At 48.4% G+C, this 12071-nt stretch overlaps 1 protein-coding gene across 2 annotated transcripts; it reads right to left on the bottom strand.

Annotated features, from left to right (window-relative positions):
- Window positions 1–624: 624 nt before the first annotated feature.
- KCTD14 (potassium channel tetramerization domain containing 14) lies at window positions 625–9520 on the bottom strand. Of its 2 annotated transcripts, none has more exons than XM_006077390.3 (2): window positions 8847–9520; window positions 625–3590 (listed from the first exon to the last, which is right to left on the bottom strand). In XM_006077390.3, exons 1-2 carry the CDS (start codon window positions 8913–8915, stop codon window positions 2928–2930), a joined length of 732 nt encoding a protein of 243 aa, XP_006077452.3. In that variant the 5' UTR covers window positions 8916–9520; the 3' UTR covers window positions 625–2927. The 2 variants fall into 2 exon arrangements, with proteins under 2 accessions (XP_006077452.3, XP_044799381.1); XM_044943446.1 differs by lacking the exon at window positions 8847–9520 and adding an exon at window positions 4139–6186.
- Between the last annotated feature and the right edge of the window lie 2551 nt (window positions 9521–12071).

Genomic DNA, 12071 nt, shown 5'->3' with positions numbered 1-12071 from the left:
AACATTTGTTATTTGTGATCTTTTTGATGACAGCCATTCTGACAGATCTCAGGTGATATCTCACTGTGGATTTAAAAAAAAATAACTTTACTTAATTACTTGACTGTGCTGGGTCTTTGTTGCTGCACAGGCTTTTCTCTAGTTGTGGCGAGCATGGGTTACTCTCTAGTTGTGGTTCACAGGCATCTCATTGCAGCAGCTTCTCTTGTTGTGGAGCACAGGCTTTAGAGTGTTTGGGCTTCAGTAGTTGTGGCACATGGGCTTAGCTGACCCTCAACTTCTGGGATCTTCCTGGACAGGCATCAAATCCGTATCTCCTGCATTGGCAGGTGGATTCTTTACCACTGAGCCACCAGGGAGCCCCTAATTGCAGTTTTGATTTACATTTCTCTAATAATTACTGATGCTGAGTATCTTTTCATGTGCCTGTTGGCCATCTGTTCATCTTCTTTGGAAATATGTCTATTTGGGTCCTTTGCCCATTTTTAAATTGGGGTTTCAAAGTCCCTGATGCTGGGAAAGATGGAGGGCAGAAAGAAAAGAGGGCATCAGAGGATGAGATGGCTGAAGGGCATCACCAATGCAATAGACATGAATTTGAGCAAACTTTAGGAGATGGTGAGGGACAGAGAGGCCTGGTGTGTTGCAGTTCATGGGGTTGCAAAGAGTTGGACATGACTGAGCACACACACACAGAAGCGTGGCAGGAATAGGGAAGAAAGAAAAGAGTAGAAAAAAAATACAATCTACTAGTGAAAAGCCTCTAGTGATAGGGTGACCAAGACACTTTTAAGAATAGATATGCCCAATATTAAATTTGAAGTTGTTTGCATTTCTGTGTGGTAAACTCCCTTCCCTTTATTTGCCTGTTATGTGAGCAAATAGTTGGTGCGAGTGGCATCTGTAAAAGTTAAGGAAAAGATTTGAGTGTTAACTCTGGGTAAGCATTGTGTAGAACAGCACAACAGGTTAAGAAATCTAGTTGATCCCAATGCTGAATGAATCTAGCAGGAGCAGAGAACCAGAACTGACTGTAAAATGACAGACCTTCTTGGAATGTGCAGAAATCTTTGGGAGGACGTTGATTTTTCCATAATTCATAAAAGTGAGATTTTAAGCAATCCTTGTTAGATCTTATGGAGCAGAGTGTCTTTCTGGAATCAAATCTCAGAAGTATAATTACTGATCAAAGGGTATGAACATTTTTCTGGCTGCTTATGAATAATGTTGAATTAATTCATGACATTAAGTTCAAATAGACATTTAGCATTTTTCTACTTTAAACTGTCAGCCATATTAAATACAAAAAAAAGAGAAAAATACAGAACAAGCTTTGAGAATAAAAAATATATACAAGCAGATGCAGTTACTGAATTAAAATGCTCACTGAAAATAACTATGTTCTGAGAAATTTTATGTTTAAATTTGAAATTTCCTGATTCAGTGTTAATTTCTTACAGCTTGGCAGTTAAACTTGACCTTCAGTCCCAGGGAGCCCAGGATGGCTGGTAGTAGGGAATTCCCAACTAGGTAGGGAATGGGGGCTATCTACACCAGACCTGAACTTGGAGAAGGATGAAGGTTTCCTCCTTAAAGTTACCTAATGTCTTTGGTTAAGAAGTAGAACCTGAGAGAGTCTCTTGTTTAAGTGGCTTAGTGAGGATGTGTTCTCAAGTGAAGCGGAGTGAGGAAAGCAGGGTAAAGTTGAAGAAGACCGCTAAACAGGAATGTGGTGTCCAGCAAAGGCTGACTTCAGCCTGATCCCACAAGGAGCTAAAATAGGAACCACATCAGACCCGTTCCTCCTTGAGGTGAGGGATCAGTGTTCTGAACCTCCACACAAGTGAGATGTCAATTCTTTCCTAGAGTAGGTCTCAAAATTAGGGTGCATCATAATTACCTGGAGGACTTGTTAAAACAGACTGCTGGGCAGACTTCCAGAGTTTCTGATTCAGTAGGTCTGAGGTAGGGACTAGCGAATCTGTATTTCTAACAAGTTCCCAGGTATTGGGGATGCTGCTGGTCTAGGAAACACACTTTGAGAACTCCTGCTCTACAGAAGAGGACACTTGTGAGGTTTCAGCAGCCAACATTCACAGCACCCAGGAGAGAAGATCTGAGCAGCATTGACTCCAAGTACTAAAGTGGCATCTTCCTCATGAAGGCAGACACCAGGGCTAGAAGAGTGGACCACAAGCTGAGGCTGGCTGGATTACATTTTTAGGTCTGACTGTCTAGATTCATGACATCCTATTACTTTTCTGCTGTCATCCCACATCTCCAGCCAAAGCATTGTTGAAACATTCCAACTCATCCCCACATTGCTGTTAGACTTCAGGGAAGGGTCTGGCAGGTACATGAGACTTTAAGGAGGAAAACAGCTGCACCTCAGTAGGCAAGTACAGTGGAGTCAGTTGCAGTGGATGGAAAGAACCCAAAGAGGGAAACAAACATTTGGTGGCAAAACTCAACTGGACCACCATGGAAATTTTTGATGTCTATTTGGTTTTTTGTTTAAATTTTATTTGTTTGTTTTTAGCTGCACTGTGTCTTCGTTGTGCACTGGCTTTCTCTGGTTGTGGCAAGCTGGAGGGTGGGCTACTCCCCAGCTTTCGTGGGCAGACTTCTCATTGTGCTGGCTTCTCTGGTTGCTGAGCAGACCTCCAGAGTGGCAGGCTCAGTAGTTCTGGCCCACAGACTTAGTTGCCTTGCAGCATGTGGAATATTCCCAGATCAAGGGTCAAACCCATGTCACTTGCATTGGGCAGGTGGATTCTTAACCACTGGACCACAAGGGAACTCCTGTGTGTTGTGTTGTTGTTGTTGTTGTTGTTGTTTGTAGTTTAAAGAAAGATGGCTCTTTAAGGCAACTTTTAATTTCATACTTCCCACCACCGCCCATAACAAAGAGCCCCGGCCCCTGGGGATCACCACCAGCTGAAGCTGAACGTATAGAAGTAGTCGGAGACCTTGGCTGGTAACGGACTGTTGTGTGAATAGCATACCTGGTACCCTTGGGCCTTAATGTCCATGTTCAGGCAGTCCAGGAGGTCACTGATATCCAGGGCTGCCTTCCAAGGCCCGAATTTGACCACTGACCTTTTGTTCGCCTCCAGGAAGCGCAGGGCGTCTGCGCAGTTTGCATCCTCCTTTTCATTCCGTACCAGGCACACCAGGACCCGGGAGCAGCGCGCCGCCACGGCCTCCGCCCGCGCCAGACGCACCATGAGCTCCAGGTTCTCGCTGTAGCCTGGCACCTGCAGCAAGAACTGCTTCCGCGCCACTTGCTCACCGAAGATCTGCGGCGTGTCCTCCAGGTGTTTGATCAAGGGCTTGATCTCATAGTGCTGAGCCTCACGGTACACCTCCGGGATGTGCTGGGTGGGCAGCTGCCCACTGCGCAGATACTCCAGGATGGGTCCAAAGTAGGTGCCGCAGCGATCGATGAAGAAGCGTCCCTCGGCATCCAGGCAGGCCTTGGTGGGGCTGGAGAACATCTCTGCCAGCTTTGAGCCTGGGAATTTCCTCAGGGTGCCCAAGGTGGTGGTATAGAACTCACCCCCCACGTTCAGCTCCACCACCGGAGATTCCTGGGGGGCACAAGAGGCAGAGTGACCAACAGCGCCATCTCCAGGGAGCTCATGATTCATTTTCATCCAAAGTATAATACCCTACAGAATTTAGAGGAGCCAACTGGCTTCAGCTTACTGGAATGTCCATCTTATGGAAGGGGGTTCTATTTATGCTACAGAGAGTAGGCATTTTAAGGGAGGGAAATATTTTGGTTTGAAATAAGAATACCGAATTCAAGCATTTGAATTTTCTCATTTAGGTCACATAATATTAGTGGAGGAAGCTGCTATGGAAGCAAGCTGCAGGGACAATACTGCTGAAGTGTGTGGCCTGTGGCAAGACTTTCCCCTTCCCTAGGCCTCAGATCCCTTATTCATAAAATAAGGATTTGGAGCTTTTGTAAAGACATGAGTTCCTGACAGGAATGCTTAGATATAAGACATAGTTTGTTTTGGTTTTTTTTTTTAAGGCATCAGGAAAAGGGAGAAATGCATTTTCAACCTTTTAGAAAGGTTAAAGAAACCATACATAAATTCAATCCAGGAATCATTTCTTTGGTACTTACTGTGTGTCCGCATCCTGTGCTGGGAATGGTGATAAAAATTCTTATTTCGTATAGATCAGAAATTCTGGCTGCAGTTGGCATGACATAACAAACGGAATGTGTTTGATGGGTACTTTTTCAAAATAAGGGTCCATGGGATTAAATAACAGGAATATCCTTGGTGGTGACAAGGTCAGTAAAACCAAATACAGCAGGTGTAAAACTGCCTCATAAATAGTAATGTATGGTGCAAACATAGATTTAGCTGTTCATCAGAATTTTTAGAGGCCTCTTCTCTTGGGCTGAGCACTAAGAATGTGGGTAAGACCCACGCAGTATCTGCCTGGAGATGCCCACAGGCCAATGCAGACAGGGATTTGAAAAGAGACTGAGGGTCAGGCTTCATTTGGGGGATACTAAGTGCTGCCCCACAGACCTAACAAAAATACCCGAATACTCTATTAGTGATTATTACACATGAGGTGATACATCAGTTATTATCTGACAAACCAGCTTCCTGAACACCTTTCATCATTTAAAATCCATTCAATAAAGCATGTGGAGAAGGAATGGCAACCCACTCCAGTGTTCTTCCCTAGAGAATCCCAGGGATGGGGGAGCCTGGTGGGCTGCCGTCCACGGGGTCGCACAACTGAAGCGACTTAGCAGCAGCAGCAGCAATAAAGCATGTATGCACCTACTTTGTGTCAGGCAGCTGGAACAATGAGGAACAAGCAGACCTCCCCTCACAGTCTATTAACTGTACATAGTTACTAACTCCACCTTCACAGCAATCCTATGAAGAACGTAGTAAACCCCCATTTTCCAGATGAAGAAACTAAGGCTTAAGGAGGTGAGGTTTAAGTTGCTCAAGATCAACCAGTTATTAAGTGATAATGTCACAGGATTTGAACTCAAATCTGATTTACCCCGAAGCTTGCACTTAGTGATCACAGAAGTTAATTTTCTACCTTCAAACACCTCTACTCTTCATTTCCTAGTCATCCAACAAAATGTAGGAAGGACCTATTCCATCCAAGCCTTCTCTTAAGCAGATGAACATGACACAGTTCCTGCCCTTGAGGAGCTCACAGAGGAGAGAAGCAAACAGATGGTTTCAATGTGTAGGTGCTGAGGGGGAAGACTCAAAGGTAAAAGGGATTGGCTCTTTCTGTGGATGAGTGCTGGAGGCTGTCAGGGAAGGTCTCCTAGGGGATGCGATGGCTGATGGTGTGGGAAAGATCTACAGTGTTGGAGGGAAAGCTGGATTTCCAAACTGGAGACTTGATTGCAGGTCATTGCAGGGCCAGGGGTATATGAATGTCCTTCAGTCTGATTTAGGTGTGACTTCCTTTTCAACTTGTCTGTGGGCTCTATCTCTAAGATTAAAGTACCGGAATTAAGAGAGCTCAAGACTGCCAGATTTCGGGGGAAGAACCAAGTTGCCATAGCAACAGCTCCTACCAAGGGACAGTTATGCTAGCTGGAATGGAAAGGGGAGAAAAGATGCATTCTGACAGCAGCCAAACAATTCAGCCTTGAGAAAAATAAGCCCAGGACCTGTGACTCTCTCCTTTTCCCATAAATCTCCAGGCTCTTTGGCAAGGGTGTTTGGTTAACCCAAAGGTGGTTCCGTAAACCAGGAAGTTAAATGGGAAGTTGCAGACTCTAACCCCTGAGTGGATTGATGATGGATTCTCCTCACTCCTCTACCACTGAAAGCTCACAGGTGCTCTTAACATCCCCACATTACAGGTAAGGAAAGGTCAGAAAGAAGGATCACCCAGTCAAGAAGTGAGAAAGTCGCTGTGCTGTGGGATAAGTTGCTTCAGTCTTGTCTGACTCTTTGCAAACCCAGTGACTGTAGTCCATCAGGCTCCTCAGTCCATGGGATTCTCCAGGCAAGAATACTGGAGTGGGTTGCCATGCCCTCCTCCAGGGGATCTTTCTGATCCAGAGATTGAACTGTCTCTTATGTCTCCTACATTGGCAGGTGGGTTTTTTACCACTAGCGCCACCTGGGAAGTGGCAGCTGGGATCAAATCCGTGTCAGTCTGACTGCAGGACAGTATGAGTGATCTACTCCCACCCTCCCAACACCCAGTCCCACTGCTGCCAAGTTATTAGCTATGTTCCTGGGGCATCTCACTTCCTTCTCCGGGCTTGAGTGTTTAAGTCCTCAGTCACGTATGACGCTTCATGACCCCATGGATTGGGGCCCACCAGGCTCCTCCATCCATGGGATTTTCCAGGCAAGAATACTGGAGTAGGTTGCCATTCCCTTCTGCAGGGGATCTTCTTGACCCAGGGATCGAACCTGGGTCTCCTGCATAGCAGATAGACTCTTTTTACCGCCTGAGCCACTCTGAGCTTAAGCTTAGTCATCTATGACATAGGGAGGCAAAATGGATGAGGAGAACCCTGAGTCTCTTCAGCTCTGAAAGTGTAATGAATCCAACCACTTCAAATGCTGTTTCTGAAGCTCATTTCCAGATACTAAACAAAATAGTCTCCTGCCCTGATATCTTCACCCCCATTTCTTTAACACCCAAGACCAGGGCCCTGTTCCCAAGATTCTTAATTCTGTCCCTTTTGCCTCCTTGTTTTCTAAAAACGCCAAACCTCTTTGGGAATCCCAAACCCCCTACGTCATCCATGAATACTGCTGTATTTGTTTCTAGCAGACAAAGACTTCTTTCCCATCCCTCTTCTAGACTACCAGCCCTTCCTCACAGCCCCTCCTCCCCACCTGTTCTACCCAGTCACCCTGCTGAAGCATTCCTCGATGGGCAAGCCTGACCTGTATGCATATGGGCTGGGGAAATGTGGGTATCAGGCTAGTGCTGGTACACAGGGATGAATCAGACAGGCCCAACTCTAACCCCACCAAACATTCATACATTTCCTTATGTCACCCTTAGTCTAGTCAGTGGAGGGACATCTCCAGTCATATGTCCCCAAGCCCCAAGATCTCTCCCCACACCACAACTTGGACATTTTCCCACTGCATCCTGTCTCAGTCATCTGAGCCAGAAACCTAGACTGAAATCTTGCACTCTGCTTATGTCCTCAACCTCCCCACACACAGGTAATGAGTCACTAAATCCTGGTGATTCTAAATGCCTGGTCAGATCCATGGCTCCTGGCTCCCTGGAATGTCCTCACCCAATCCAATCTCAACTCTGAAACCAGAGCAGTTTCTCAGAAGTGCAAATCTGATCTAGTCACTACCTGCATCAACCACTTCAGTGATCCCACATTTCTTTAAAGGTAAACTCCAGACTCCTTAACTAGGTTTACAAGGCTCTTTGTAACCCTGACAATCAACTACCAGAGCCACGTACTGGTTTCCCTTCCCGACCCAACCAGAGCATGCTGGGCCCCGCTGTCCACAGGACGTCACTCGCTTACCACCCACGGTCCCGTCACTCAGCCTTCAAGTTAATTGCTCTGGGAATTTTCTGGATGGGTGTCTGCTTGTGATTTCAGAGGCTCATGTACTTCCCTCGTCATGGTAGTTATCTCTGTCTTGTAATTTTGTCCTTTCATCTGGATCCCCCACAACCGTGGAAGGTTCCTAAAGGAGGACTATTCCCAGATTCATCTTCATGTTACCAGTACATACTGCAGGGCTCAGCACAGGGGGCTGCTCAATGTGTCTGTTGAATTGAACCGCACTTAGGGCTTCCCTGGTGGCTAAGAGGGTAAAGCGTCTGCCTGCAATGCAGGAGACCTGGTTTCGATCCCTGGATAGGGAAGATCCCCTGGAGAAGGAAATGGCAACCCACTCCAGTACTCTTGCCTGGAGAATCCCATGGACAGAGGAGCCTGGTGGGCTACAGTCCACGGGGTCGCAAGTCCACGGGGTCGCAAACAGTCGGACAGGACTGAGCGATTTCACTTTCACTTTCACTCTCAGCACTGACTCACATCGCATCAGGGGCCGTCCAGGCTTCCTCCCTCTTCTGGTAATTAATTCAGACATTTATTGGGCACGTTGGGTGGCCACACCTCTGACCAGGTGACTTTGTCAACAGCCAACAACAATAAGGCTGCCATCACCTGACTGGAAAATGCCATAGTCACCCCAAGGCTGGGTCTGCTTTCCCTTCCTACAAGCCTTCGAGATGGCACCTAGCCCGGCAGAGGTGAGAATGTTCAGATACTAGAGTGCACTGGGCTTTTTCTTGATACTCCCCTTTGGTCCACACTCCCCCCCTCCACCCCCTCAAATCCTGGGAGGAAACAGGCAAGCAGGAAGACTCAGGAGCCAGCCAGAGGGCAGGGGTTCAGGTTGCAGAAGGGGTGCGGTGGGATAGGGGTGAGGGGACGATACTCGGGCCCGCCCCCAGTGGGGGCTTCTCCCACCGGCAGGAGGGGTGGGGCAGGGAAGGAGGAGGGGCAAGCCAGAGGGGCTGCGATAAGAGACACAAAGCAGACAGGGAGGAGACCACACAAAGGCAGCCAAGCCGGAAAGAGGGCAACCAGGAGCGGCTGGACTGAGCCGGAACCGACGCCGAGACCTGAGCGCTGCAGGAGAGATCGAAGCGTCAGGAACAGCCCAGGCGGAGAGCCCCCAGCCGCAGGCCGAGAGGGGCGCGCGCGAAGCAGGGGAACCCGGACCTGCGGGGAGGGAAGGGTTAGAGGGCCCTGGAAGGAGTGGGGAAAGGGAGGGCGGCGGGCCCGGAGCAGGGCGGGTCTGCACGCCCGCTGCCGGCTTCGCACTCACCGTCCGCCTGCCCGCGGGGGGCGCGGCCCGGCCGCTTGGCCGGGAGTCGGGCGCCGAGGTCTGGCTCATCTTCCCCGGCCCCACGGGCGCTGGCCCATGCGGGGTACCTGTGGCCGGCCGAAGTGCACCTGGCTCCCGCCCGGGGGTGGGGGAATCCTACCCAGGGTGTGGTGAGAGCCCTGATTGGGCTGCAGTTGGTGGTGACACCCTAGGCTGGTCAATGCCCCTCTCGTGTCTGGGTTGCTGGACAGCCAAATGGGGAAGGGAGAGGGAACTGACGTTGACGCCCTGGACACTGTCCACTCATACAGTCGTGGGGGTGAAGGATGAGAAACACGCATTTTACAGGTAAGAAAAGTGAGCCAGGGGAGAGTGGATTATATAGTCACCTCAGATCAGCTGCTGAAAGTGCAGCACATGCTAGGTACCTGCTGTGTGTGTTATTTTGCTGGTAAAATATAATCCTGGTGATCCGGGATTATTAATATATTATTATTGAAGAATCTGCCTGCCGATGCAGAGAACCTGGGTTCAATCCCTGGGCCCCCCCTGGTCCAGAAAGATTCCACATGCCCCGTGGCACCTAAGCCCAGGGGCCACAAGTAAGGAAAAGAGAGTGAACTCTGGGAGTTGGTGATGGACAGGGAGGCCTGGTGTGCTGCGATTCATGGGGTCGCAAAGAGTCGGACACGACTGAGCGACTGAACTGAACTGAACTGAGAGCTTGTGAGGGAGAAGGCAATGGCACCCCACTCCAGTACTCTTGCCTGGAAAATCCCATGGATGGAGGAGCCTGGTAGGCTGCAGTCCATGGGGTCCCTAAGAGTCGGACACGACTGAATGACTTCACTTTCACTTTTTACTTTCATGCATTGGAGAAGGAAATGGCAACCCACTCCAGTATTCTTGCCTGGAGAATCCCAGGGATGGGGTAGCCTGGTGGGCTGCCGTCTGTGGGGTTGCACAGAGTCAGACACGACTGAAGCGACTTAGCAGCAGCAGCAGCAGAGCTTGCGAGCTGCAACTGCTGGAGCCCACCGGCACTAGAAGTCCTCCCATCCCAGCTAGAGAATAGCCCCCTCCCCCTGCAACTAGATAAAGACCCTGCACAGCCACCAAGACCCAATGCAGCCAAAAATAAATAAATAAAACTTTAAAAAATTAAAAATAACTATTAAAAAAAACACAATCCTTATGAAGTGGGGAATAACTCTTGGAGAAGGAAATGGCAACCCACTCCAGTATTCTTGCCTGGAAAATTCCATGGGCGGTGGAGCCTTGTAGGCTGCAGTCCATGGGGTCCCTAAGAGTCGGACACGACTGAGTAATTTCACTTTAACTTTTCACTTCCATGCATTGGAGAAGGAAATGGCAACCCACTCCAGTGTTCTTGCCTGGAGAATCCCAGGGACAGGGGAGCCTGGTGGGCTGCCGTCTGTGGGGTTGCACAGAGTCAGACATGACTGAAGCAACTTAGCAGCAGCAGTATAGGCCTGCATAGTGACCTTCCAAAGAGGACAATATGGAAAGAGAGGGGAATAGAAGAGTAAATGCACAGTGGAGAAAATGACAGAGACAACTTTGCCAGGTGATTATCCAGGTGATCAAGGTCAACAGCAGGAGTCAGAAATTATGGTGATAATGTGTATCCTTGATAGAGTGTGATGAAAATGCCACTTTGTCTCAGCGATCCTCTTCCCCAAAACCCACGCATCCATGCATGTTGAAGTCACTTCAGTTGTGTCCAACTTTGTGCAACCCCATGGACAGAGGAGCCTGTCAGGCTCCTCTGTCCATGGAATTCTCCAGGCAAGAATACTGGAGTGGGTGGCCATGTCATCTTCCAGGGGATCTCCCTGATCCAGTGATCAGACCGGGTCTCTCCTGTGTCTCCTGCATTGGCAGATAGATTCTTTACCACTGCACCACTTGGGAAGCCTCTCATGATTTATTAAGCAATTAAAAATAAACATCAGAGCAGTGTATACTATGGGAATTCAGTATATAAATTTATATCTATTTATGTGAACATATGGGCTTCCCTGATGGCTCAGTGGGTAAAGAATCTGCCTACAATGCAGGAGACACAGGAGATGTGGGTTCAGTCCCTGTGTCAGGAAGATCCCCTGAAGGAGGGCATGGCAACCCACTCCAGTATTCTTGCCTGAAAAATCCCATGGATAGAGGAACCTGGCAGGCTACAGCCCAAAGGGTTGCAAAGAGTCAGACATGGCTGAGCACAAGCACACACATGTGAATGTATACTTAGAAAAGTGTAGAAGGATGCACAGTGAATGTTACTGTTGGTTATTCCGTATGAGTGGGATAGAAATAGAGAGGGGAAATTATTGATTAAGAAATGGTTTTCTTGGGCTTCCCTGGTGGCACTTGGTGGTAAAGAATCCACCTGCTAGCCTGGGAGACGCAAATTTGATCCCTGATGCGGGAAGATTCCACATGCCACAGAGCAGCTAAGCTGTGTGCCACAACTACTGAGCTGTGCTCTAGAGCCCAGAAGCCACAGCTTCTGAAGCCCTCATGTCCTAGAGCCTGTGCTCCACAACAAAAGCAGTCACTCAATGTGTACACCACGACTAGAGAGTAGCCCCTGCTTGCTGCAACGAGAGGCAAGCCCACACAGCAACGAAGACCTAGCTCAGTCAAAACAAGCAAACAAATCTATAAAAAAGAAATGTTTTTCTTAATACATATTTATAGTATGTCACTAGTTGCAGTGAACATGAAAAAGTGTGAAAGAGCAAAACAAAACACAATAACAAAGGACAAGCACAAGGCAGCCCAAGAGGAAGTCAGCTTTCTGGTGTGAGGGATCTGGAAAGGCTTCATGGAAGAGGTGGCCTGTAAGCTGGTCTTGAGGCAGGGAAAGCTTTGTTGAGAGAAGCCTGCCAGGGACTCCTCCCAGCAGAGGGGTCAGCTGTGCCAGGGAAAGGAGGGAAATGAAAATGATCATGTGTGGAGCACCCACACTGAACACAGACTCTTGTATGAGTTCTTCCAAGCAGTTAGATTACTCTACAGATGAGGGAGCTGAGGCTCGGGGAAGTTCAGTGAATGGACAGAAGGCCACACAGCTGGTAATTGACAGAACCAAGCTTAAACTCCATGTCTTTCTCACTCCAGAATTCTTTCTGTGACTGTAAAGAATTGCTTTGTATCTGGGTGCTGTGGTCTGAATGTTTGTCTCCCTCCAAAAGTCACATTGAG

This window comes from Bubalus bubalis, chromosome 5, assembly GCF_019923935.1.
Source record: "Bubalus bubalis isolate 160015118507 breed Murrah chromosome 5, NDDB_SH_1, whole genome shotgun sequence".
Lineage (NCBI taxonomy): Eukaryota > Metazoa > Chordata > Mammalia > Artiodactyla > Bovidae > Bubalus > Bubalus bubalis.
The sequence above is the reverse complement of the archived record's forward strand: the minus strand, read 5'-3'. Positions and strand labels throughout refer to the sequence as shown.

Bases quoted from the DNA above. Each gene is read 5' to 3' on its own strand.
- KCTD14 (XM_044943446.1), bottom strand. From the start codon at position 4,219: ATGCCAACTGCAGCCAGAATTTCTGATCTATACGAAATAAGAATTTTT. The intron at 3,591-4,138 runs GTAAGTACCAAA...TGTGCCCCCCAG, and splicing joins GCACAGGATGCGGACACACA to GAATCTCCGGTGGTGGAGCT.